Source organism: Alligator sinensis, unplaced genomic scaffold (assembly GCF_000455745.1).
Source record: "Alligator sinensis unplaced genomic scaffold, ASM45574v1 scaffold862_1, whole genome shotgun sequence".
Lineage (NCBI taxonomy): Eukaryota > Metazoa > Chordata > Crocodylia > Alligatoridae > Alligator > Alligator sinensis.
Genome location: NW_005842066.1, coordinates 296,038 through 323,414, shown reverse-complemented (window position 1 = coordinate 323,414; position 27,377 = coordinate 296,038). Strand labels below are relative to the sequence as shown.

The 27,377-nt window shown below is 38.8% G+C and overlaps 1 protein-coding gene across 8 annotated transcripts in view; it reads left to right on the top strand.

Annotated features, from left to right (window-relative positions):
• Nucleotides 1–27,377, top strand: part of IPO11 (importin 11) — a 317,498-nt gene that overhangs the window by 240,659 nt on the left and 49,462 nt on the right. For 7 of the 8 annotated variants that reach the window (XM_025204020.1, XM_025204018.1, XM_025204021.1 and 4 more), the window contains 2 exons: nucleotides 12,566–12,661; nucleotides 20,132–20,216. In XM_025204020.1, the coding sequence (XP_025059805.1) occupies nucleotides 12,566–12,661; nucleotides 20,132–20,216 (181 nt within the window). Of the gene's footprint in view, nucleotides 1–3,548; nucleotides 3,789–12,565; nucleotides 12,662–20,131; nucleotides 20,217–27,377 lie in introns of those variants that run through there. The other variant, XM_025204023.1, reaches the window with a different exon arrangement.

Sequence of the window (27,377 nt, the reverse complement as noted above, 5' to 3'; positions counted from 1 at the left end):
AGAGTGATATCTGGGAAAATACCTTCCAGATTTCCCTTTCCAAGATTTCCCTTCCCTTTCTTTTGGTTCATGACCAAAATGGAGTGGCTACCTGGAACTGGCAGAGAATTCCTCACTGCAGCTACAGGGACCAGTATAAGGGCAGTGGAGCTGAGGCTTGCTGGGCTAAGGGATTATGCCAGGGCAATCTCAGTTAGTTTCTTGGGTCAAGTGGCAGCACAGTGAGGGTAAATTCAGGGTTATTGGGGTCTCGCTGGCAGACTGGTTTGTGACATTCATTATTCAGATTAAAAAATGTATTCATCAATCTACGAAGGAGAACTGCAAATATAAACTGCTGTGGACCCACCTGCAATCTGTGCCTTCTCATCAATACAGTCCACATCATCACTGGAGCAAATTACACAGATTATAACATCCAAGGTTCGTTCACCTGCAGCTCTGTCAAAGTCATATACACTGTCATGTGCTTACAGTGCCCCTCTGCTGTCTAGATGGGGCAAACCCTACTTAAAATAATGAATGAACATCAGTCTGATATCCATTCCAGAACACTTTGACCTTCCTGGATCTTTTGTCACCAACCTAGAGTAGCTGTTCTTAAACAACAAAACGTTAAAAACCACCTTGATCATAAAACTGTGGAACAATCTTCCACAGATTGGATTACATTAGGTATAGTCTAAACAGGCATTACTGATTCTTATCCCATTCCCTGAATTAGCCTTTTTTTGTCTCTTTTGTCCCAATGGATTGATTTCTTGTTTGCCACTCCGAGTGTTGCCTTCTCTTCCCCACCATCCCTCTCCTTCCCTTTCTCCTTCCATTCCCTGCCATTTGTATTCAGCTCACTTTATTTGATAGATTGCTCTGTCCATGTCCTTTCACAGCAGCTGATGGAGTGAGCTTAGACTCATGAAAGCTATGATTCAGTTAGTCTGTAAGGTACATCCCTACCATGCCTCCTATAAATTGGGACACGATTCCAAAACGAATGGACAAAATTGCACATGACAGCAGAGAAGAATTCCTATCGTATCTTGGAGGGGTAAATCATATCATGTCTTCCTTTTAAAGCTGCTTTTTGTGCACTGGAAACTGGCTCCAGTCCTGCAGTCTTCCAAAAGAACTGCAAATTACAACAGAACAACAGAGCAGGGGTGTCAGACTTATGGCCTGTGGGGTGGTAGAGGGGCTGGGAATTTGGAGGTTGAGCAGATGATGTGGGTCTCCTGTTGACTGTCACCATTCCCTGTGCCACATTTAGCTGTAGCCTGTGAAGAGCCCTGTGGTACAGATCTAACCTGGAGGAAGGGTGATTTTGACACCCCTGCAACAGAGGATCTGCCATTTGAGGGATAAAACTATTTAATCAATAGAGAAGGCCTTTCAAAGTTGTAATATATAGACATATGAGCTAGAATTGAGTGACAAGGAGATTTGTAGTGTCTTGAAGTCTGTGTGAGGAAAGAAGCAAGCCATGGCATCATCCTATATATAAGGTACAAAACAAGCCTTCTGAAACTCATTAGAAGATGTAAAGGTTTCTGTGTAGCCATGTTCATACCAAGACAGCAAGCTTGACTACTTAGTTAGGAGCCACATACACCTTTTCAGGATCATGCTTCCTTTCTCTCATCCATGGGCTTACACATAACTTAAGATCATAGGAAAGTAAGGCTAGAAGGGACCTCAGGTAGTCATCTAGTCCTAGCCCCCTTAATGCAGAATCATTTTCAACCAAAGCCTCAAGCCAACTGTCTGCCTAACCTGCTCTTGAAAATTTCCAGGAATGGGGATTTCACTGACTCTCTAAGTAGCCTGTTCCAATGCTTAACCACCTTTACGGCAAGGAAGTTCTTCCTAATCTCCAACTTAAATTTCCTCTGCTGTGGTTTGAAGCCATTTCTCCCAGACCTGTTCCCTACAGCCAGAGAACATAGTCTGTCTCCATTCTCTTTATAAAGCCCCTTCAAGTATTTGAAGACTTCTATCAAATTCCCCCTCAGGCTTCTGTTCCTCACACTAAATAATCTCAGTTCCTTCTGCCTTCCCTCATAGTCATGTTTTCCAGGGCTTTAATGATTTTTTTCACTCTCTCTTGCATTCCTTCCAATCTTTAGTGAAGTACGGTGCCCAAAACAGGACATACAAACTCCAGGTGAGGCCTCACTGATGCCAAATGGAGCAGCACTTAACTTGGTTTGCAAGTAACACTTCTGTCAATACATCCCAGTATGCTCCTGGTTTTCTGTTGGTTCTTTTTTGCAACAAAAACACACTGTTGGCTGATATTCAGCTTCTGTAACTCCAAGTGCTTTTCTGCAGTATTGTAGCCTAGCTAGTCTATCTGTGCATGCAGTTATTCAATCATAAATGAGTAGACCTGACTTTGAGTTTTATAGGCTGTATGAACTAAGCAATATTCTCCTCCTTGACAAGAGTACGTGCATTGTTTGCATTAGAAGCAACTTTTCTCTGTACAATTAATTTTTTTGCCTGTGAACAAATGTATTTATATTTAATGCAATCAAAAATGTATTATTTTGTTATATTTAAATATGCCTAAATTCTTAGTGACTACCACCATTTTTTTGTTAAAAGAAAATTAAACTTGTATGGACTTTTAATAACTTTATACTAAGACAACTTAATTTAACTTGGAGTTTTCTAGAATTAAATAGCTGAGATTTCCTTTCCAACAATACTTCAGAAGCACAGATAAAAATGACTTCCTGTCTTACTATTTCCTGTATCCATGGTAACCCCACTTTAACCACTCTCTCACTTGTTGTGGAGGAGCCTCTAGGAAACATAGTGTTTCCTGAGTGAGCAGTTTCAAAACCAAGGGGAAAATGTGAGAACTTTAACAAACCAGAATGTAAGAAAAGTCTTATAGACAGGTCTGCTAAGTTAACATTTCCAATGAACTGCATAACAACAGGCTAAATGATAAAAATGAACTGCAGGTTTGGGGTAAGTCATTGCTTTTTATATATTTTTAACTTAATTAAGCTCAACTTTAAAAGTAATATTCAAAGAGGAAATGAAGAACTAGTGATGAAAGGAAACTTGTGTTCCTGCATGTAAACGTGAATTAGCATTTATTCATGAATACCTTTTAGCTTTAACTAGGCATTTGTCAAATATAGAAAGAATAGTTCAAAGAATGTGTATGTTGACTTTACTGAAAGTCATTGTTATGACAGCGTTAGTTGCTTTTAAATTGTAATTGATCAAATATTTTTCAGCTAGATTGGCAGCATATTCATTAACCCGTTAATTTAGTCTGATTCTTAATGTATTTGAAATACAGCATTATCACCCAATAAGTATTTTAATTTTTGTGATGCTCAAATGGGGAGTGCTGAAAGGGAGAAGTTGTAACATAGATTATTGGGAAGTACTTTTCATTACCTTATAAAGCATGTTGTTTTACAATGTTAAAACATTAGCTTGCATGTGTTTTTTACATAATATAAATATAATATTTGAACTTCAAATGAACAATGTTTACAATTTTGATCTTTTTTTTTTATCCCTAATAGCCAAGTCAGAAATGAATGGGAAAGCCAAAGACAGGGATATGTGTGGACTTCAAAATTCTCTATCCTGCATAGGAGTTTTCCTGCATATCCTTAATTGTTTTCTTTTGTTGCTGCTCCAGGAGGTATTTAGTTGCCCAGCTGTCTGCCAGCTCTGCACAGGGGGACATGTTCACTGCCGTAACTTAGGTCTTTCAAGCATTCCGAAGAGCTTTCCAAAAAGCACAGTTCTTGTATATCTGAGTGGAAATAATCTCTCTCATGTAATTCCAAATGAATTAACATACCTTCAGAAACTTGTTGTGCTGTATTTGGATAATTCCAACATTTCACATGTGTACCCAAAAGCTTTTGTTGAACTTAATAAACTGTCCTATTTACATCTAGATGATAATCACATTAAACGTTTGGATCCTGGAATATTTCAAGGGCTTTCAAAACTTCTTTTTTTAGATCTTCAGAATAACCAAATAGCTTTTGTTCCTAGAGGAGTGTTTAGTGATCTAACTTCACTTCAGTACTTAACACTTAAAAGAAATCGTATCACTATCCTTGGAAGTGGCACATTCTTGGGAATGATTAGTCTTCAAACACTTAATCTAGCCTACAATAAGATTGCACGGATATCGGATTCAGCATTTCATCTCCTTGGAACCCTTGCATATTTAAACTTGGAGGGTAACAATTTAACACGGGTGCCCTCAAGTGCCATTGGAATTCTCAAAAATCTTGAAAGACTTTCCTTGTCTCACAACCCTATTGGAAAAATACACTCTTTTGCATTTGAAGGACTTGACCAGCTTGAATATCTATGTTTGAAGAGTGCAAAAATAAAAAACATTCTCATGAATGGATTTGCTGGGTTAAATAACCTTAAACAGTTAATTTTAAGCCATAATGATTTAGAAAATATAAATGCCAGTACTTTTACCTTGTTGCATAATTTACTGTACCTTTATCTAGACAGAAATAAAATAGTTAGTATTGGTGATAATACATTTGAAAAAGTTGGTTCCTCTTTGAAGATATTAAACCTAGCATTTAATAAAATTGCAGACCTGCAACCTCAGGTACTCAAACCCTTGGTTTCATTAATTCATCTGTATGCAAGTTACAATCCTTGGAACTGTAGCTGCAAATTGTTTGGGCTACACAACTGGTTAGCATCATCTTCAATCTCTGTAAAAATACATTGTCAAAATCCACCAAGTATGCGTGGTAGGCCTTTGTATTATGTTAAATGGACTGAATTAACAAACTGTGCCAGTACAAACAACAATCCAGAAGCAGTCTGGAATCTAAAACCTGCAGGTATGCATCATAGTACCACCACTTTAGTGATGGCATCGCATAAGGTGACTAGATACAATACTCACAAACATTTGGGAAATTCTGCTACTAAACATGTTACTTTATGGGGAAGAGCCCAAGCCACATCTGCTAGTCAGTTTCTTTATAAAGAATATGCCACTGGGAATCCATCACAGGCAACTACCGTGTTATCAGTTTTGCCAGTGCAAATGACAGCACAGATTGTACCTGTTAATTTAACCATGGAAGAGAATAATAGTGTATTTCAATCAAGTGCTGCATCCGTATCACTAAAAACATCTCTCCTCTGCACACAACAAGTGGAGAAGCTGAATCGGGCTTTTGACATTTTACTAGCCTTTTTTATTTTGGCTTGCACTGTTATTCTATTTCTAACCTATAAAATCATTCGATTAAGACAGAAACTGAAGCTACCAGGAAACTCAGAGGAAAAGGGAATAGAGTACTACAGTTGTTATCAGGCTGGCAGGTACAATGTGACTGACCCAGTTCAGCCCCGGTCTCATAGTCCAGTGAGGAATTCAGAATTAGACCAAATTAGGCTTCTCAAACGAACAGCACCTGAGAATCAGGCACAGGTCATCTTGTTTGAGCATTCAGCACTGTGATTTATCCAGTTTGACTTCTTGTGTCGATTTGGGGGGGGGGGGGGTGTAGTTTAAAACATCAAGAAAGCAAATATCTGAGGTTCTTTTAAATAATTTGTTCCTCTGTCAGATCAACTAGTTCTTGGCATTATGGAAAGTGTTACAACCTAGGATCTATATTATGATTCTTTCCCCAAATGCTTCTGGTTCTGACCTTTTGTGATGGATGAATATTCTGCTCTGTTTCCCTTTGAAGGAAACCTTCTTATATTACTCTTGTATATCATAATATGTTCAGTAAGAAGTTAAAGCTATGGCTTCAACTTTTTATCCAATATTCATTCGTTTTAAATTTTGTATGGAAATAATGTGTTTTGTTAAATGAGTAAGGAAAATCAATTATTATCCACATTATGAAGCTGAAATGTTTTTCTGGGGAAAATAGTGCTCTAAGAGGATCTTTTTAATATGTACATTGTCATTCACAATGGGTTAGAAAATGAAAACAGTGAGGGACCATTTAGCTCAATTGGTTAGAGTGTGGTGCTAATAAAACCAAGGTCATAGGTTTAATCCCTGGCTGGACTAGATGATCTCTTGCGGTCTTGTCCAGCCTTACTTCTCTATGAAAGCTTTCCTTTTGGTTAACATGAACTGTTTTACATTTTCTAAGAAAGAGTGGAAAATTTTAAATTTTGTATATTTCTTGTACATAAATATATTGCCAAAGTACAAAATAGTTGCATGCAGTGTGTATAATAAAATATATACTTTATTGATGTGCACATTTATCATCAAACTGCATATGACACTAACTTGTATTAGGGAAACTTATTTTATCTTTTGGTTGAAAATATAATCAACTTTAGAATGTCCAACATCACAGACTAAGTTAATTAGGGCAATAGGTTGTTTTTTTTCTTCTTATAAACTTAAATACTCCAATTTGTATAATACATTGTAAAATTAATTATATCATTTGTAATGTATTTTTGAGCTTAAGTGCTGTATTCATAGATGTTGAAGTGATGTTGCAGCTGCAATGGTCCAGAAAATATGCTAGAAGCAAGAGGTTTTGTGGATAATATCTTTTAGTGGAGCAACTTCATGGTTGGGATAGACATAGACAAGCTTTTGGGTATAGCAGTATATCCTCAGGTTTCACCATAATACCCGAGTAGGAGTACTGTGATTACCCTAAAGCCTAAGTCTATCCCAACCATGAATTTGTTCCAATATGATATTAGCTACAAAAATTCTTGTCTCCTACATTCTTGCATACCTTTTGCTGAAGGATCTGTTATGAATGCCATGTCCCAATCACCTTTTTTTAAGCTAGTGAGAACCATCTATTGATATCAGGATTAGTCTTGGGTTAAGATAAATTGTACCTAGTCATCCTGCCTGAGTGGGGAATGAGGGATGCCAGGTATCTAAAAATTCCAGTTACTTGAGGCTGGTGGTTTTTGGCAGGATGTGGAGCAGGGGGAAAAGGGAAAGCTGCACCAGGGATAGGAAGGGGGGGTGGCCTCACAGAGCGGCTACAGTGCAGGGTGGTGGGTGGCACCATGTGTGAGCTTCCACACCACCCCCCACCCCGCGTTCAGCTGGCTGGCCGGAAACTCCAGTTAATAGTGTTCCGATTACTCAAATGCCAGATAACAAAGATTTTAGTGTATTTTTGTTCACAACATTGCCTGCCAGTGTAATTGTAAATGCCTCAAACTGTCTTCATTTCTTTAAATTTTGGGCTGTATTTACTTGATTTTTCCCTCTCTTCAATAACATGGTGATAACCTTAAAAAAAGATGGCATTATATCCCAACTACTGTATTTAGAGTGATATTTTCAGTCAACCCTTAACTGGATCTCCATTTTTGTAGGCATAGTTTTATGTCCATAATCGCATACACCTGAATTTTAAATCATTTGCATGTTTAAACAACCTAATCTACAATGTCAATATTTTTGCCTACAGTTTTGCATCAAAAATAAGAAGTCAGTGCTTATGTTTGTGCCCAACTATGAAGTGAAACTTTGTTGTTCAATTATGAGTCCATATTTCTTAAGACCACAATCCCCTTTTTATATCGGTGCCAGTAGATTCTGATCACTATGCCGAAGGAAGATCTGCCCATTGCAAAGGGAATTTTCAAAGGGTAGAGAACAACCAGAGGCTCCTATCCTTTGGATTTGGATCCCATATCTCGAAAAGCTCTTGATCTGTATTTGTCCTTTTTTGAATTCATTGCTTCAAATCCATCATTCAACCCTGAAAGTATTCAATTCTAGTGCCTGTGGGTAGAGTCAAGTTGTCTGCAGTGATGCTACTGTGCAGTAGGCTAATACTACTGCATAGTAGCATCTTGGCACAGTTTTTGCCATATAACACTACTGTGCAATAGTATCAGGCTACTGCATAGTCAGTGTCTTGTGCATTTGTGCCCAGTTAATGGATATACAATTACAATGTTGAAGCTGAATTTTTGCACAAATACTTTTTGGAAGAATGAAAATGTTAAATGTGTATCTTAGTTGATTGGAGTGAAAGGGAAAAGCTATATAGTTTTTTTTTCCTGGAATCCACCTCATTTGACATCAACTTTGTTTTTATTCTACAAAAGGAAGTGATCATTAAAATAAGAGCTACGGAAATAATCAGTCCCCCAGTAGGCAGGTCATATTTTGGTGTCATTTTAGATGGAGTATGTTTCTCGTGCAGACGGTATATAAGGCCCTCCACCAGTAATATCATTTATACTATCAATCACAGTATTAGGGTTTGGTCCTACTGCTCTTCCTGACAGGAGTCATAAATCTTCAATGTTTGGACCTGTCTTTTCTCAGTGAAAAACACACAGCATTTTTACTGTGACAAACTGGGGAGATGCAAGAGTAATGAGAGCATCACCTGATAAGAAAAATAATTTGTATTGGCTGAAATAGAACCAAATGAAACAAAAATGACTTTTTGCTGTGTCAAATGTATACTCTAAAACAGATAATGGTAATTAATTAATTTTGAAAGAAATGTTAATTTGAACACAGAGTCCCTGTCTTTAATGTGGCTAACACTTTGATTTACCAGTATCTTTCTTGAAACAAGTCCTGGCTAATTCTAGAGATCCTTTATATTATTACCTTGATTTATAAGTTGTTTCCTTATTCAGTCCAGTAAGAATAAAACATAATCCCTTTTATGTTATCATTGAACGTTTATCTAGGGTTATTTGTCAAATCCTGGTGAGACTGTATTGACTTAGGATTTTTTTTAGATGTGTTTTGCATTAAAAGAGTTACCTTGCATAATGATTCCATAGTTGCTGGCTAAGCCTTTGAAGAAGCAGCTTGTTCCATTTAATGGACAGGTGAAAGGTTCACATTGCCTTTCCTGAAGACTACAGTTAATATTCATCCTGTTTTGTTAGAGTCTTTTGCATTCCTTGATTTTTCAACTCAGCAGTTTCCTACACATTTAAATCTTTCTGCCAACAATTTTTTTTAACTATAAAGCAAAGAAAAACTATTATTTCTATTTTATATAAAGTGACATAGAAATATCACCTTCAGGAAATAGAAGATTTGTTGTCTTCATGCTTCTTTTAGAGAGCACCTCTGACTAAATAATATTATTACAGATCTATAAACCACTCCTACATTTTATCTTCCAGCGGACGTCTCAGATTCCCAGCAGTCGATATTCTTTGCTCATTTAAAAAAATCACAGATATTTTAAAGCTCAGAGTGCTAAGGTAGGGTAGGCATGACTATGAGCTCTTGCTATTTATCTGTAAATCCTATAAAAAATGTGAATAAAAGCTCTCTCCAAGACCGTTTGTACTCTAGCCCACTTCAGGTAATTAACTGAAGCAGCTCCTGAAGAGGCATATCACTTCTGGTTTTCTGTCCTGCAGAGCTGTGCTCTTCTGGAGCCCAGTCCTCTACAGCAGGAGCTGTCAGCCAGGGTTATGCGTATCCCTGGGGGTACTTGGACTGGTCATAGGGGGCATCCGTGGGTGGGGGGGACAGAGCAGGGCGAGAGCAGTGGTGCACCTTTGCGGAGCAGGGAAGCTTGCACACAGCAGCTGTCGCTGCTACAAAGCAGCTCGGTGAGCTACCTGGCCCTGCTCCTGGGAGGCAGCAGCGCTCTGTCCCTGCCCACCCACATGCCGTCCCCACCTCTCTGCTCAGTCTGGCTGTGCGCCACCCCTGCCGGGGATACTTGGACTAAAAAAAGTTTAAGCACCCTTGATCTACAGCATTGCAGGCAGTGTCTCTAGTAACTTCTTGCTTATCCCTGACCACTCACTCCCACTCCACGTATATTCCATACTGGCAGATATGCTTTGAGGATGACTTAGGTCTTGAGTACACACCCCAACACTGCTCTCAGACTCTATCTTGAGAAACCTGAGAGTAGTGCTGGTATGTCCTCAAGACCCCTCCAAATCTCAGGCGTGTTCTTCAGGCCACGTTCTGAATACTGCATTTGTGTGTATTCCAAATAGCAGCAAGTGGGCAGGGCTTGTTTCTTAGGGGTGGTCCTGGGAGGGAGCTAGTATGCATGTGGCCAGAGATTCCAAAATCTCTGCAGTAATCCAGTGCTCATGAAACTTGTAAGCAGGGAAAAATAATTGCCATGTAGGTAACAGAGGCACATGATTTTGCTTGGATGGCATGTAGAGGGATAGCCTTGTGCTCCAGCATCTAACAGCTATTCCAGAAGGGAAATCCTCAGTGAAACCATCCAACGTGCTCAGGCTGTAGGAAACATCTCCTTCCAAGTATCACTGGGGAACCTTTCTTTCCCCCAAAACTTCTTTATTTCTCTGACTATAAGCTGCATGATTTCTGTGGATCCATATCATAGATTCATCTCATGCAGCCATAGTTCTGGTCCAGAGTAACTGAGAATAATAGATATTTTTTTATTATTAACATGACCTTATCTATTTGGTATGGTTTATAAAAAGCAAAGTATTTGTGCACAAAAAGAGTGATTTAGTATTACTGACCAACTTCCAGATCAGAATTTTTCTACTTGCCTTAAGAGTGTGTGGGTGGGGGAGGGAAGCTCTCCCCTAAAGTTTAAGGTCTGATATCTGCAAATGCAAGCCTTAAGCATCTATTTAAGTATTAAGTATATTTTAAGCATCTATTTAAGCATTCCCACTACCTTCAGCAAGAGTATATTTGTACATTTAACATTAAGTAGGTATGAAAGTGTGTGTAATATTGGGACCTGGTTATCTAAAACATTGATGGTGTGTCTCTGGGATGAAGATTGTAGTTCACAATTTAATTCTCCAAATACAATGAAATTTTGTGCAGGAGACTAAACTAAAATTTTAACTAAGCTTCTCCAAGAAATCAGGGACACCCCAAACCTCACCACTGTCTGCTTCAAGTGCATGACACATTTTGAAAACCTTGTCTTCTTTAACACAAACACATTGTAGTATATAGATGCGCAAAACAAACATCACACTTCACACATTTTCTCCCCTCAGAAGAGGCCGAGAGAGAAAATGTAATAAATGTGAGTCATCTTGCTTGCTGCATTGCTATCCAGTGCTCGATTAGAATGACAACTTTGATATAAGTAACAAAACAGAAAAAAACATGCACATCCTGTGTTGCTGAACCAGCTTATGCAGAAGTTGGATGATCCAGGAGAGCCCATGGACTTTTTAGTGCCCTGGTTTAAAGCTAAGCAAACAATATACTATCTGCATCTATATATCTATCCATAGCTAGCTAGCTAGATAGATCTATATATATATCTATATATATAGATGTATCTGTATCTCTATATATAGATATAGTTATATCTATCTATTGATATATCTATATCTATACATAGTGATATATCTATATATTGATTATAGATATATCACTAGCTAGATAGATATCTATGTAGATATGTCGTAAAGAATTACTTGCTTCTTTGTCATTCCCTTCACCAGAAAAGGAAAGGGATGAGATTGAGGGGATACAATAGGTCTTCTAATAAATGGAGTCACAGCCATTACCATTTCACTGTGCATACTGAAAGACAGTTTTCTGTTTCCTCAAAACGAAATGCTGTGATGTGTTGTTCCCAGTAGTAGCATCTTTACAAGCTCTAATTCAGTTAAAATGATAATAGAGGGCTCTTTCAATCAAACAGACAAAGGCATAAGAAATGCAATGGCTGGAAATTGAAACTGGGTATGCTTATTCTAGATATAAGCCACTTTTTAAATACAATAATCAACTATTGGGATGTTCTAAATACTCTGCCACTTGCAGACTTTAAATCAGGATTGATGCCTTTCTAAAGGATCTGATGGATGAAGGATCATAGCTCATGTTATAGCAGAGGTCAGACTTGCTCACTGTTGGCCCCTATTAATTAATTTTAAAATAAGCCAGTGCTTTACTGGTAGGGTATTCCCTAGTAACATAGAGATTTGCAGTAATTTTTGCCTAAATGTAATTTCTTCAAATAGTAGGTGCTCAAACATCTGATTTTAAAAATGGTAAATTTAAGTAATAGTGGTATTTTTTTTAATAAGAGCATTTTAGTGGTAGCTGTAAATTGTTCACAAGTCCTTATTCAGGATTTTAATGAATAACCGTCTTTCAAAAGCCAATAGATGTGTATGTGCTCAACTTTGTCCCAGATTTAAAGTTTTGAAATGCTAAGAAAAAGCAAGAAATACCAATATCAGGAGTGAGTGACCTAGCATCCTCTCTGAGAAACACTGTGCATATTTTACTTATGGCAGTAACAGATGCATCATGTTAATTTAGTAACTTTCATTAAGTTTTGCAGGTGCCTAATAAGTTGTATGTATATTTGCAGATGGCATCGCATTGTTTCATTTTTTTTTAATTGTAAACTGTACATTTCCAGTTAATGTGCCTCTAGAATATATTTAGTCAATTGTTTTTAACTGTTGCCTCTTGGCTATTTGTGAATTTTTTATATAAGCGTTTTGAAAAAGTACTTGGCAATGTGTTCAACTAAACATTTAATAATGAAAACATTATAGATATGCCCTATAATTATCAAGCAGATTTCCTGGTTAGCTAAGTCATTTTCCTGTTCTTTTCCAGCGTTGTTCAAGATAAATTTTGTGGTATCATTAATGTCTCAGTGGAAGGGCTACATGATGTTATGACTGAAGATCCTGAAACAGGAACTTACAAAGAGTAAGTGGAATATCTAATTAACTTGTGTATGTTGAACAGTAGTAACATTTTAACATATGTAGTTTCTCTCTCTCTTTCTCTTCCTTTCTCTCTAAAAAAAAAAGCCTGCTTTTAGAAATTGAGACATATGTTCTTAAGAATTTTGTTTTTGTAAGAGATTGTATTAGAATATGAAAAAAAAATATTTGGTAAACAGCCTTACAGTAAGATTAAATTTAATTAGCTATTAGTTAATACATTTACCTACCAAATGGTCTTATATAAGTATACATAAACAATTTGTATCTGATGAATTTGCCAGAAAACTTGAAGTAAATTTATGATGCAGTCTCTAATTTTAGGCATGTGTACATCTGAAATTAACAGGTATGGGGGTTTTTTTAGGTGGAGGAAAGTTATATGGACTATGACAAAGTTTTATCAGTAATTAATTATCCCTTTATCAGCAACAAAAATGGTTTGTTGAACTTTATGCTGTGCTTTTCAGCATTTTTATAGTAATATATAATTTAGTATGTTCAAAATTCATCAAGATATAGATATATAAAAAAAAAGATTCAAAATCATAGTTGAATATTTTGACCTAAAACCATGCTGCATTGCAATAGCAGTTTCTTGCAAAGCACTTTACTAAAATGAACCCTCACAAAACCTCACAAAACCCCTGTTTGAGAGGTTAGAAAATTGTGTATAACATTATCTGTTACTGAAATACAGCAGTTAACACTGCTAACCAATGCAGTGTAGGAAATTAAGAATAGTAGATATACTCCATATTTCAAGAGATTTCTGAGCAGTGGGGAGTTACATCCTTAAAGCTGTAAAAATGCACATCAAACAAAATCCCACTATATATATTGTATTTGTGTGTGAGAGGGGAAAAGTGATGCTTAGGAAGAAAAAAGTTTGATTTTATCTAAGTGAGTAGCTACCATTTATCTGAAACCTAACCTTTACAAAAACTTACATAATTATTTTTCAACGCTTTTATAACTAGATGGCACAGGTTTTCAATGTTTCTCCAGTGATGGGGGAAGAATTATTAAGCATCTCTTTTTTCCCTTCTTCCTTCTCCCCTTCTCTTTTCTTCTTCCTCTGCCTAACATTCTTTAGGATGTTGCTCTTTGAAGCAGAAGTTTCTTCTGTTCAGTTACTATTGATTACATGATCTTACTCTACTGAGCTTTTTCCTTTGCTTAACATGCTTGAACAAGGAGGCAGTGTTTCTACCTGGAAAAGGGACACATGAGCAGCCCTCTTTTTTTTTTTTTTTTAAAGACAGGCTAATACTAGTATTCCTTCAGACTTAATTTAATTTTTTTCACCAAATTACATCAGTGAATGGTTGCAGTTTTCAAATGCATAAATGAAACTTCCTCTTTTTCAGAAGTCCATTTCAATGTGACAGTTATTGTCACTTATAGGCACATATTTATTATAATTTAAACTGTTACAGCTCTTGATTTTTCTGTCCAAGTTTTTGTCCCTTTTTTAACACTTTATCATTTAGAAAATATTTTGGGCTTGTTTTGATTTGTTGCAGAATGGCCTGAGATTTTCATTTGAGGTATTCTTATTAATATAATTAGTTCCAATAGTTTTGGTTCATCACAAAGCTGCACCCTCACAATGGTGAGGGTGCAGACATAATATTTGAAATGCTTTGAAGTTGCAGATGCATGCACATATGTGTGTATGCGCACACGCACGCATGGTTGTATTGGGGAGTGGAGCAGGCTGCCAGTGTGGCTCTATTGACCCATCGCCAGGAAACCTGTCCCATCATTTCCCCAGCCCTCACTCCAATCTGGGTTTTCTACTTTCCATCCCTTATTCCCCATGTACCTCTCTTCATCTGTTTTCATGCCCTCTGGGAGGGATGTGGGGTCCCTTCTCTGCGGGTTCAGGATGGGGTTCCCCTTTCTGCTCCATCGAGCGGCCATATGTAACAAAAAGCAGTGCACTACTAAATGTTACCTCATTCCATCAGTTTTACAGAGGATCAGCTGCTTTTGGAGCATTTTGAAGGGCATGCATGTCTGTCTGATTCACCCTTTGAAGTGTTTAAAACTTTTTAAATGTGACATCTATTCACACCCTGAATGAACTCTTTGACACTTAAATGGTTGTTGTTTTTTTTACTTAAACAACAAATTAAGTCTTGCAAAATTCAACTTTTCAGCACCAGTAGCAGCTAGCCTAAGTACAGTACCTTTCAAAACTACTGTAAAATATCTAATACCTTTTTAAAAAGAAAAGAGAAATTAATTAGAAATCCTAGAAAAGACAAAGATACAGTGTTTGATGTTTGCAGCTATATTTGCATGACTATGGGACTGGTAATGCTTGCTTTACATTTCCTTGGAAAGACTGAAAAGATTTTGCGAAGGATCTTTTTAAATCTACTAGTAGGTATTCGAAATGCAAAAACATGTTCTTAAAATCTTGTACTTGAATAAATAGCATCTGGCTAGAGAATGTTTTTTGTTGAAAACTGTAGATACAAACCTGGGAGTCTCTCCGACTTGTTGTAACCAAGCACAAAATTATGTCTAAACATATCCGACGTCTTGCTTTAGAATTGCAAAATAAGTCGTAAAGATGGATAGGAAATACTTAAAAAAAAAAAAATTGATTTCAATTTTTTGTGTGCGCTAGATGACAGAATACCAAATAAATAGCAGAAACCCATACAATTTGGATTAAGGATGATTATCTTCAATTGGGGAAATTCTTTTATAATATACATAAAATAGTTTTTTGTACTAAATTGAAGAAATCTTTCTCACCCATCTGCATTTTATTTGAGTATATAAAGCAATATAAATTATAGTTCCATTTCTGAGTATAAAAACAAAGATGCAGTTTGTCCCATTATATGTAAATATAAATTTACAGTGAATTATAAGAATATAAATAAAAATAGAAATTTTTTTGTGGAAAAATGGAAAATAATGCTAACACTTGAATACAAGCAGGCATCATATTTTGTGTCTTCATTTGAAGCCATAATAAGCTACATGAGAGAAAAAGCAAGATTTACATAATAACATTTTCCTAGTGACACTACTCATAAATATACATGAGGAAAAAAAATCTTTGTCAGTAATATAGTATTACGGATATCAAAATACAATTTGTTCTAGAAAGCAAGAGTGTCATTATTCAAACATATTCCAGAGCGTCTCGTATTTTGTCAAATCAAAGAGTCTCTCTGTTATAAACTGAATTCAATTTTTTTTGCAACTTTATCTTACCAAAGGAGAGAGCACATTTTTTTTTTTTTTTTTTTTTCCTGATCAGGCTCATTAAGTATGTTCCTCTGATTAATCCTGTTCCTCTGATTAATTTGGCAGTAGTAGGAATATATGGGAGGGTGAATTCTCCTGTATATTTTTAACCTCTTCCCGAACAATTTAAAAGCAGTTTCCTTTCAACTTCACCCAGGTATATTCACAAGAAAAAAGGAAATATTTAACATCCCAAGATAACATAATTATTCTGTCCTGTCATATGGAAAAAAATTTTGACTTGGATGAAAAAATAAATACCGTGAATAAAACAGAGTTTGATAACGCAGCTCAGTGGTTTTCAGTGGGACATATGAGCAGTGCCTAGTCCATCCATGGGCAGATTCTGGCTGGTGGGCCTGATTCAGGACTCACGGCAAGCATGGCAGGGGTCCCATCTTGCTGTGTAGAGGCGGGTGGGTGCAGCCTGGCCCCGATCCAGCCGTGCAGGAGAAGGGATTTTGAATTGGCCCCAACCCAGCCTGGGGGGGAGTTTCGGGAGTGGCCCAACACTGAAACAGCCACGCAGGGAAAGGTGATGTGGCTTGGCCCCAATCAGGTCATGGTGGTGGAAGGGGGCATGGCCTGGCTCCAACCCACTAGGCAGGGCTTAAGAATTTGGAAGCAGGAGAGGATGGTGGTATTAATTGCTACTGCTTCCCTACCACTAAATTTCCCAACCTGTGGGGAGCCCTGCTAGCCAAATGCCATGCCTCTACAAGCCACATTTGACCTATGAACTGGCAGTTGAACACCCCTGTTGTAGCTGATGCTGGTTGGAAATAGGAGTTGTCTGTTGTCAACAAATCCTTCATAGACATATGAAGAATGTGTTGAAGTATAAATATTATAATAAAGAATGAAAGAAATATTCATTGGAAATGTCGAGCCTCAATTTTAATTTTGTCTGTAACACATTAAGGGAGTTGTTAATTAAATTACCTTATAACTAGAAACATATATAAAGTGCTTTTGCATATTTTCTTGGCAGTATAGGTGTCAGAATACGAGGTATTTGAATATCTGAAGTAGGCTTAGGCCAGCAACAGTATGAAAACTAGATGCAAAATATGGGAAAATGTTCAGAATTTGTGAAGATTTCCCAGTGTAACTCTCAGGAAATTTACTAGGAGTGACCTTATTAAATCTTTGTGTAGCATTTTGAAAAGATACCTAATTTGTGATCTGTCCTCTTTCAGATTTTTATTGTAGTTTTTGATTAATGCAAATGGAAGTTATCCATGGGAACTGAGTCATGAATAAATTCCTATTTTTAATGCAAGATTATTTTTAAGTACATGGTTCACAAGTGCACATTTCTCAGAAGGTGGTAATCACTAAAATCCCACTAAAATATTAAATGAAACCTTTGCCTGGAAATTGTAAGATACAGTCTGTGTACGTGGCTGTGAATAGTACAACCTGTTTCAGAGGATGAAGCAAAAAACTTACATTAATGGATACATTTGAAATAAACTTCCTATTATTGGAAGCAGCTTCTGAATTTCTTACCCCTTGTCTTAGTAATCAGTTTATACCCTGAAGGAAGAGGGCTTATATCCATTGTATATTAGAGATATTTTTATGCTACACAGTATAAGTGTGAATGTTTCTATTTTATATATAAATATTGAATCTCTTTTGAATCCACTGATACTTGTATATAATTCATTGTCATAAGATGTCATTGAGAACAAACTAGTTATTAATGGTATAAAAGGAATATTTTCTCTTATCAGATTTAAGTATATTTCTTTTCAGTTTCATTGAATGTGTTGTGTGCTCTGCTTTTGAGAGATGTATTGTCCTGAATTAAAGACAGTTTGTTTTTGTAGAGAAGCAAGTTTATTTGCTGTTCTTTTTGCTTTCCAAGTGAGTATTGAATTTTTTTGTAAGTTGTCCAAACCATCATGGAAGTATGAATTAAATATGATTCTGTTCCACTGATTCAAGTGAGGAGCTGTGCAGTTAAAACTTGTAAAGATCTCTGCCCTTTCATTTTGTATAATTTCAAAAGTGATTTTGACTGCAAACTACAGAATTTCTAAATAGTTAAAGCTGCTTCATCATGCTGCTACCTACTTCTTTATATAGTGTACTACAGATTTGTGTGTGTTTTCTTGTCGGCATGTTTGTTACTGGTTAGGAGTCTGTCCATAATTGCCTTCCTCAGGTGCTTTAATCGTTAAAAAAAAATCTGGGAAAAGAATAACCTGTTTTGACTCTCAAGGACAGGAGTTTTTTCCTCTCCAGCAACTCATTTTGTATCCTCAATTAAACAACTCGGAGATCTAAAGCTATACTTTTGCAACCTGTGTTTACAAAGCTAAGGTACAAAGATTCCCTGGTTGCTTATAAATTTAAAATAAGGAGAGCCCTTGGGTTCTATAATTTTTGTTTAGACACTGCTTTTTAACATGGCTTAGAAGCCTGGTTTTGAAGCAGGCTAATGAAATGTGACCTACAAAAGGGGGAGAAATTGCTTGGGCCCTAACTTCTTTTAATTAAATGTAATTGTTAATGATGTGTATAGATGATGTAAGGCAGGGGCTGTCAACTGGGGGTACACGTACCCCTGGGGGGTACTTGAGAAGGCCTTCGGGGGCACGTGATGGAGAAGCAGGGGGTAGGGCTGCCAACACTTTGCACTGCCCTGTGCCACTGGTGCTTTTGTTTTCGCCAGCACCACCGTGCACTGCTAGCACTTATGGTTTCGCTGCGGGGGGACAGCTGCTGGAGGACCTCCCCTCCCCCGCTCATTGATCGGCTGCCGGGGGACTCCCCGCTCCTCCACTGGCTGCTGGGGCTACACCAACCATAAAAGGTTGAAAACCCCTGGTGTAAGGCTTTCTTTCTCTTTTTAATCCTTTTTGCCAGTTCAGATACGTAGGTAGACATATGGAGTGGATAAATAGAGAGACAATACAGAACTTTTTATGGTAATCTCAGGTTAAGAGGCTTACTGCCTCCAGTAGATAGAAAAATCAATACTCTCACTGATTTGCTAAACAGGATTGAAGTGAAAAAGGGACAACATTTTAGAGAAACTGAGCCACTCAGATTGTGTTGCTGTTCTGGAAGGAACTGTAAACAACCTTCCTGTCTCCCCATCAGGTGGACTTCTAGGCTGATAGGCTCCCAGATGGCAACACACAGGATAGTTGTTGACATTTGCCCAAGTCCTGTGGGATCTCTCTTCTCATTGAAGTTTTGTATATATCACTCCAATGAAGAATAAACTCCATCAAATTACCACAAAGCACAATGGAGCATGAAGGTGGAGACACCTCTGCTCATAAGCATCATTTAGTCATAGATTTATTCTGCAGCCTTATAAATAGTGCTGTTCTTGTTGATCAGAACCAAGCACTAAGCATCTGAACATTTTACTTCTAAAGCTCTAATGTATTAGGGCGGTGGTGCTGAACTTTTTTGCCTGACGAGCAAGCTGGGCAGTGCCCAGTCTGATGGCAGGCCAGATGGTGGTTTCAATACAAAGCCTGGGGCTAGCACGCAGCCACCATGCAACCACAAGGAGAGGGGCAGGGAGACAAGTGGATTCATCTGGCCCTGCGTGGGGAAGGGGGCATGATCTGGTCCCAACCTGGCTCCATGGGGAAAGGGGGACGTGACCTGGCTCTGATCAGTCTTGCAGTGCTTAGGGTTTAGAAATTTGGAAGATGCAATGGCTCCACGGGTCTCATTTGGTTGTGCACCCATGTTAGGGGAATTGGATACATGAACGGTTGTCAGTTTCTTTTTATAACCATAGTGAACTCTGAATTTGTCTGTTTAGTGTAACAAAGGTACAAACCAAAAAGGGGCATCACTTTATATGATTTGGGAATAAATCTTAATATAGTTTATCTGGATCAACTCATTTCAGCTGAAAACTAGTTATCTAGCCTGGCTGGTAATTTCAAATGCTTCTCTCACAGGAGAATGGGTTTGCAATAAAGTATCAAATATTGTAAGTAATATAGACTCTTCTATTTTCTCTGTTATTACCCTTTTGATAAGGCCTGATGTTCAGAAGCAATGCTCATTTGTAAATAGTTTAATCATATTTTTTCCCATAATCTTGAATACCTAGTGAGATTTCCCCCCCACCCCCGGGTAGTAATGTAAAACCTTTTAATTGATAGTGTGTATTTAAGTCATCTCTTGTTCTTCTTCTTAGCTGTATGTTGATGTCTCATTTTGAAGAACCCAAAGTAACAGAAGATGAGGAACCTCCTACAGAACAGGACAAAAGGAAGAAGACAGTAAGTTTTGAACATCTGTTTTTAATGTTGAAACTAATCTTTTACTACGATAAAGTAGTTGACTTCAATTTTTTGGCATTACTTTTGGTTCATCCATTGCTTTTGGTTAAACTGTGCTTGGAAATTGCAAATTCCAAACTGAAACAGAGAAGGCCCTTGGGACGAGCCATATAACTATTAACAATTAAACTTTTGCATTTCTTCATAATGTTGGGAAATGCTGCCAAGGGAAGCAATATCTTACCAACACTCCTGGAACCTATAATTCTAAAACTTTTAATAACAAAGGTAACTCAGAATATTTAAGAAGATAGAGCTTAGTAAAATATGTGGCAGTCCAAATATTCAATTTTTTCTTATTTCTTTTGAAAACAATATGTTTCATTATATTACATAAAGTATTGCTACTGTAATATCTGACGATTTATTGGTTTGTGTGGAACATTTTTCAAAAATAGGTAACTGACTTCTGAGCACTGAGGTGATAGTGGAGGAAGAGAGGAGGAAAATCCCCTGAAATATCTTATGTTTTTTGTTTTTATCTCAAAGAAATACATTTCTAAGATTTTTCCAGTCAATCTTTCTTGCAGAAAGAGAATAGTATTAATATAAAATACTTGTAGGAAAATTCAAATGTTCTCAATGTTGTAGAGCAAAAGTATCAGTGTATACCTTCAAGAATTTGGTTAATTCATATTTCATTCTTCCATTGACTGGAACATTTACATCTTAAACACGGTTTGCTATTTTCCTTATACCGTTATAGTTTTCTTAATTTTCTTAACCTATATGCTGTTCCTCAGTGGTACCAGTTTGTGTTTTAGGTCAGTTCATTCTGTATTAATCATCTAAATCCACTTTTCATTAAACCTGAAGTATCCCTAATTAAAGTTAATCCCATTCATTTGTTTTAGTTTAGTAATTTTCATTCAAAATGTCAGTGTTTTTTTCAAGTTCATGAAAATATTTAAAATAAATTATCTGATTACAGTTTCACAAGCCCTGCTGGCACATACATTTATAGTTAGTCGTGGTTTGTTTGTTTTCTGATAAAAGAAATAAACAGTAAAAATGAAGGATTTAAAATAATTTTGGAGACTTGTTCTCAATGAAGTTCAGTGTCAAATAATTTCTTTTTTGGCAGCTGGTACTGAGCCCTACAGTGGTATCTCAGGCCACATGTTGACCATGCAGAGAGAATTTCTCTGATTTACATATTTCCTCCCTTTTTGTTCACACTGAAGGTCTTAAAAGAGGCTGCCCATCAGATTTAATACTCTTTGCCCTGATTAGCTCAGATAAACTTGATATGTAGACCTGCTAATGCACTTTTAGGCTAGGAACAGACATTCAGAAAGCCGGAGCCTGAATTGATTCAGTCTTTGCAGGTTAGTCTAACCTGCATAGATTGAACCAATTTGCAAGTCAATAGACGTTCACTTTTGACTCTGGAAATGCAGGCACATGCCTGCAGGGGCTCAGGCCAGAAGCTGGGGGGGGTGGGGGGGGTACTAGAGTAGCCCCCGGCTGGAGGGAAACTAAGCTGAGGGAAGGGGTGTGGCCAGGCCTGAGCAGGTCTGAGTATGAGTGGGAGAGATTTAAAACCCTGCCCTAGCCTGCAGGGACCCCAGCCAGGGTCTGCCTGGAAGGGGAGGGAAGAATCAGCCCCCATCAAGAGTCCCGGGGGCCCCAGGCTGGCAGCAGGAGTGGGGGCAGGGCCAGATCCCAGTCGCATAAGGGAAAGTGGGGGTTTAATCCCCACAGTGCATGGGGGAGTGGCATGGGCACCGGTAGGCTCTGCTCCTGCACTTGGGACCATGGGAGCCAGATGCCAGTAGCCTGATGGGAAGGGGAAGAAGTTTTAAACACCCCATTGCAGGCAGCAGCGGCGCAGACACCAACACGGTGCCCTGGGCCGAGTCCCTCCAAGCTATAGCCAGTGAGCTGCAGGAAAGGGGAGGGGGGGGGTGACCTGGCTGCTGGGGGAGGGAGCTGGGGCTAGTTACGGAGCCTGACTCACTGTTCTCTCCCACTACGGGAGCACGGCCTGGGCTGGGGCGGCCCCAGGGGCCAGGGATCAGCACCTGCCGTCTCCCACCTCCAGCCTCACAAAGGGGCCATGGTTTGCAGGCAGGTTGCAGCTGCAGCATGGCTCCCTGGGCCCATGCCTCTCCTCAGCAGGCAGAGGTGATGCACCTGCCATCTGCTTGCGACAGTGCTGGGCACTCAGGGTAGTCTGCTGCAGGCCAAGGGCATAGGCAGTGGCAGGGGGAGGTAATGGACCACCACAGCCTGGTCTGGCCCAGCCCTGTCACCCAGGAGTGCAGCCCAGTCCAGCATGGCCCCATTGCCCAGGGGTGTAGGCAGGGACAGGTCTGCAGTAACCTGCTGTGAGCAGGCAGCAGGTGATAGCCTCTGGCTGCCTGATAACTTGCTCTTCCACTGCCACTGGAAAAGGCAGGAGAGCGGGGAACCATGCTGCAGCTTCAGCCCACCTGCAAGCTGCAGCTCCCATGCGGGGCTGGAGGCGGGAGCTGGCAAGCACTGACCCCTGCCCCAGCCCAGGCCACGTTGCCGCAGCAGGAGGCAGCAGTGAGTCAGGCTCCAAAACTAGCCCCAGTTCCCCCTCTGCAGCCAGGTCACAGCCCTCCTCCCCATCCCCTCCCCACAGCTGGTGGGCTGCTTCTCAGAGGGACTCAGCCCAAGGTGCCATGTCTGTGCCCACGCTGCCTGCAATGGGGAGATTAAATTCCCCCCCTTCCCCTTAGGCTACTGGCATCTGGCTGCTGCAGCCCTGGGTGCACGAATGGAGCCTATCAGTGCCTGTGCTGCCCCCCTGCCCCTCCCTTGCCATGCAGACCCAGCAGCACTCCAGAGCAGGGTTTCCCACCCCCACCCCTTTCTCAGCCAGCCAAAGCAGTAATGGTGCTTCAGCTAGGGAGAAGAGGGACGGGGCCAACCGTACTTGGCTGGAACAGACAGCAGTGCCCAGCTCAGCCTAGGGCTGCAGAGCATGCTGGGATGCTGTGGGACTCTGATTTAACTTAAACCAGGAGGGGGTCTGGGACACAAGTTCCATAAACAGTTTGACCTCAGTTGGTTAAGTCTGATACTACATTCAACCAGGTTAATCTCAAAATGGTTTTGGCCATTTTGAAACTGGTTTATGTGCACTAACATTATGTTCTGTTACAGGTTTAAACCAGTTTCTGATCACTTAAACCAGTTTATGTGCAACTTCTGTCCCTAGCCTTAAGGAGTGAAAATATCTTTCTCTGAAATCATTGGTGCCCTTAGGCCCATGTACCAAAATCTCAGACGGGTTCATGATATCTTCTGTAGGATTTTGCATCCTCTCAAAGATAACCCAGACCATGCTGCCCAAAAGAAAGAGGGCACCTGGGCATCCTGTGGTACCCTCTAACAGATCTCAAGGCACCTCATGTTGTTGTAGGACTCTGGTTGAGGATCTCTGTCTTTTCATTAGAAATACTGTCTACTGAGGATCACTGTCTTTTCATTAGAAATACTAAGCATATTTGTTAATTTTGTTTTTATATTGTTTCTTAGATTTTTCTTAAAGGTTACTAAGAAATGTACGTAGCAAAAATTGTTGTTTCCTCATAACTACTTATGTGAACTGCAGTGGTCACTAAGATAATATTGATTTGTCTCTAATCTTAATACAACTCTGAAGATTAGGATGAGTAATATACTTACTCGTGCATGTTCTTGCATTAAATTATTAAGTTAATTTTATCAATAGAGAAGTTTAACCTACAGAAAGTCACACATTACCATTTTCTGATGATTGTAAATAGCTAATATGCTTTAAAAAAATAAAAAATCCTTTTCTGTGTTGACATATTGTCAACTCTTTTTTTTTCAACTTTTTTTGCAATGAATAACCTGAAAATTTGTTAACAGAATTTTTAACTATTTTTTTTTCTCTTTTTTCTTTTTTTCTTCTTTTTTTCTTTGGCCTCTCAGTTATAGCCATCCTTTTGAAAAGTGACTGTTTCTTTTTTAGGCATTTTTGTCTATAATAAAATACTTTAAATATCAGTAAAGATTTATCATTATTATGCAAGTATTAGCAAGAATATTGGTAATAGTATCCATTATAAAAGCCCTTATGATTGTATTTTTCTTTTCTTAAATTAATTTACAATGCAATACGTACAGCAAAAGAATGTTTCCAATGGGATATAATGATATTTGTGACAGCGTAAGCAAAATTTGGGATTATCAAAATTGTGGATATATTTTTTTTAATATTCCGAGACTTGATCAGTTTGATGGGATTCTTATTACCCTAGCACAGCGGTTTTCAACCTTTTTTGGTCGGGGTACCCCCAGCGGCTGGTTGAGAAGCGGGGAGTGCTCTGGCAGCTGGTCGACTGGGGGGGAGAGGGAGGAGGGAAGGGTCCTGCACACATCAGCAAAACCGGAAGTGCTGTCGGCTTCTCTGCGCCGCTACCGCATACTCCCTGGGGCCTTCCAAAGTGTCCCCATGGGCACGCATACCCCCAGTTGAAAACCCCTGTCCTAGCAAAAGAAAATTAACTTTAACTTCCTTTCAGTATACAAATATATAATTGATCATTCTTAGTATTTTAAAAATTGAAATAAAATCACAAAATATTTAGTCAAATCATCCTTGCTGTTTAATATATCTTTCTATTGAAGCAAAAAATGAACTGATGTGATTAAGCATAAAGTAAGCAAATTGTCTTCATTATCAGTAGTTACTCCAATAATATGGGAAACTGACCTTCTTGGGTAAGTGCAGACAGTCTAAAAGCCAGAGGTTGAATTGATTCAATGTCTGCAGGCTTCTCTAAGCTGCATAGATGAACCGATAATGAAGTGAACTGTTAAGTATATCAGTTAAGTTTCTACATTCATCCAGATCTATCTTAAACTGTTTTTTCCAGTTTGAAACTGGTTTATGTGCCTTGAAATTCTGAGCTAGGGACAGAAGTTACACATAAACTGGTTTAAGTGATGAGAAACTGGTTTAAACTTGGAACACAGCGTAAGTTCAGGGCACATAAACCAGTTTCAAATGACTGAAACTGGTGTAAGGTAAACCTCGTTGAATTTAGTATCGCACTTAACTGATTTGGGTCAAACCAATTATGCAATGTCTGTCCCAGCCCCCTTTCTGGTTTAAGTTAAACCAGAGTCCTCCAGCATCCCAGATGCTTTGCAGTCCCGGGCAGGGCTGGACTGTCTGCTGGAGCAGGGCAGGATTGGCCCTGCCCTTTCCTTTCCTAGCGCCTGAAAATTTGTTAGCAGAATTTTTAACTCTCAAATGAAACATATAATGGGTTAATTAACACTAAATCTACACAGTAGCTAAAAAGTATCTAGTACAAGAGGCAAATGCCAGTTCACCAAGGCTTTCTACCCAAATTTTATGCATTAGGTGAGAGTTGGTTGTCATCTCATGCAATATATAGTACACAATAGATGTTACCTAGACTAGTTTATGGGGGGCCCCCAAAATGAAGGTGAGAGCCAAATTTTACATGGTATTATAAATTAGTTTCTCACCTTTAAAATTCACTAGTGACTTCTTGAAGCAGTAACTGAATGAGCCAGTCTGTAAGGTACCACCCTGCCCTGTCTTCCTGAAGCAATGTTATCTAGATAAACAACAAATATCTGGAGTTACAGGCCTGGCAGAGGGAATGGTGCTGTTATCCATTGTAAGCAAATAAGAAGGAATAGGGAAGTTATATTGAGGGATGATTAAGAGCTCAGTTTTGAACATCGTAGCTGAAAAGAACATTTCCATATCTACGGGTATGGTAGAAGGGATTAAGACATTTTCGTGGTTGTTTTTCTGCCTGAAAAAATCACAGCAGTCTTCTGCAAGGAAAATTAAGTGAGGATAAACAGGGTAAGGGTTTGAGAGGTGATGAATAAGCAGCTTGGATTGGGGGCAAGGGATTCAATTACAGTTTAAAAAAGATTTGCCTTTTTAGGAATATGGTAGAATTCAAGGAGGAGAGAGTGAACTTTCAGTGAGGAAAGTAAAGAAGATCACAACATTTCCATCAGAGATTAGAAGCAGAATAAGTGGATCTTGGTGGAGAGTCATGGCTGGGATTGTTAGGACAGACTTTAAGATGAGAAAAGGATCCTCTTCTATATAAGCATTTTTATATTCTTCTAGCAGTTTTGTTTGTAGTTATCTTTATTTTAAAATAAACAGATTATTGGTTAATGAATCAGTTAAAATATTTTGCAGTGCAAGTAAAGATGCTTAGATACAATGGATCTTCTCCAATACCAGTATGATGTCGCAAATAAATATCTACAGAAAAAGATGAATTAAGTTAATTTGGCAACCATTAATTCCCCCTTTATGAGAGCATTTATGAAAATACTGATAGTTGATTTTTTTTTCTTTGAAAAAAATTATAGAAAGGAAACTGGGAGCGCAACGGGTACTGCAAGACAAAACTGTAGTACACTCATGGCCACAGGGCAGCCGTTACACCTCCTGGTGGTCATGTGGCCCCTGCCCGGCTCAGGCTCAGCTGCAGCCCTGTCCTTGAATCTCACCCACCATGCCTTTGTCTTAATGAAGGTTATAAAAGGGAAGCTGCCCTTGGGCTCTCTATGAGTCTGAGCCTGTGTTGATCCCTCCCAGTCTCTTCCTGGATCCCCTCTGTCACAGTCCTGTGCCCACAGACTAGCAGGCCCTCCCAGCTTGCCTGTACCCCTGCTGGGCACCTGTCGCCTCTATAATATCTCTCTAGGAGATTTGTATTAAAATTTGAACAGGAGCAAACTGAAATGTGTTAATCATTAAGAAGTCATTGAATACATTTCTGAAGATATATCCATATATGGAATTCTGTAGGAGTCTATAGAAAATAAGAAAATATGCATTCACGTATTACCACAAAGTAGGGCTGTGTGAAGCTTCGGGTGCTGATTTGATTCGGAGGAGATTTGGCCTGATTTCGTCTTCCGAATCTCCAAATCTGAATCAAATCAGGAGACCAATAAAAAGGTCTGAATTGATTCGAAGCGCTTCAAATCAATTTGAAAAAGATTGAGAGCTTCAGAAATTTGGGGCAGTCCCCACTCACCGCCGCAGGGAGCTGTACCCAGACTCCATCCCAGTAAGTAGGGGGCGGGAGG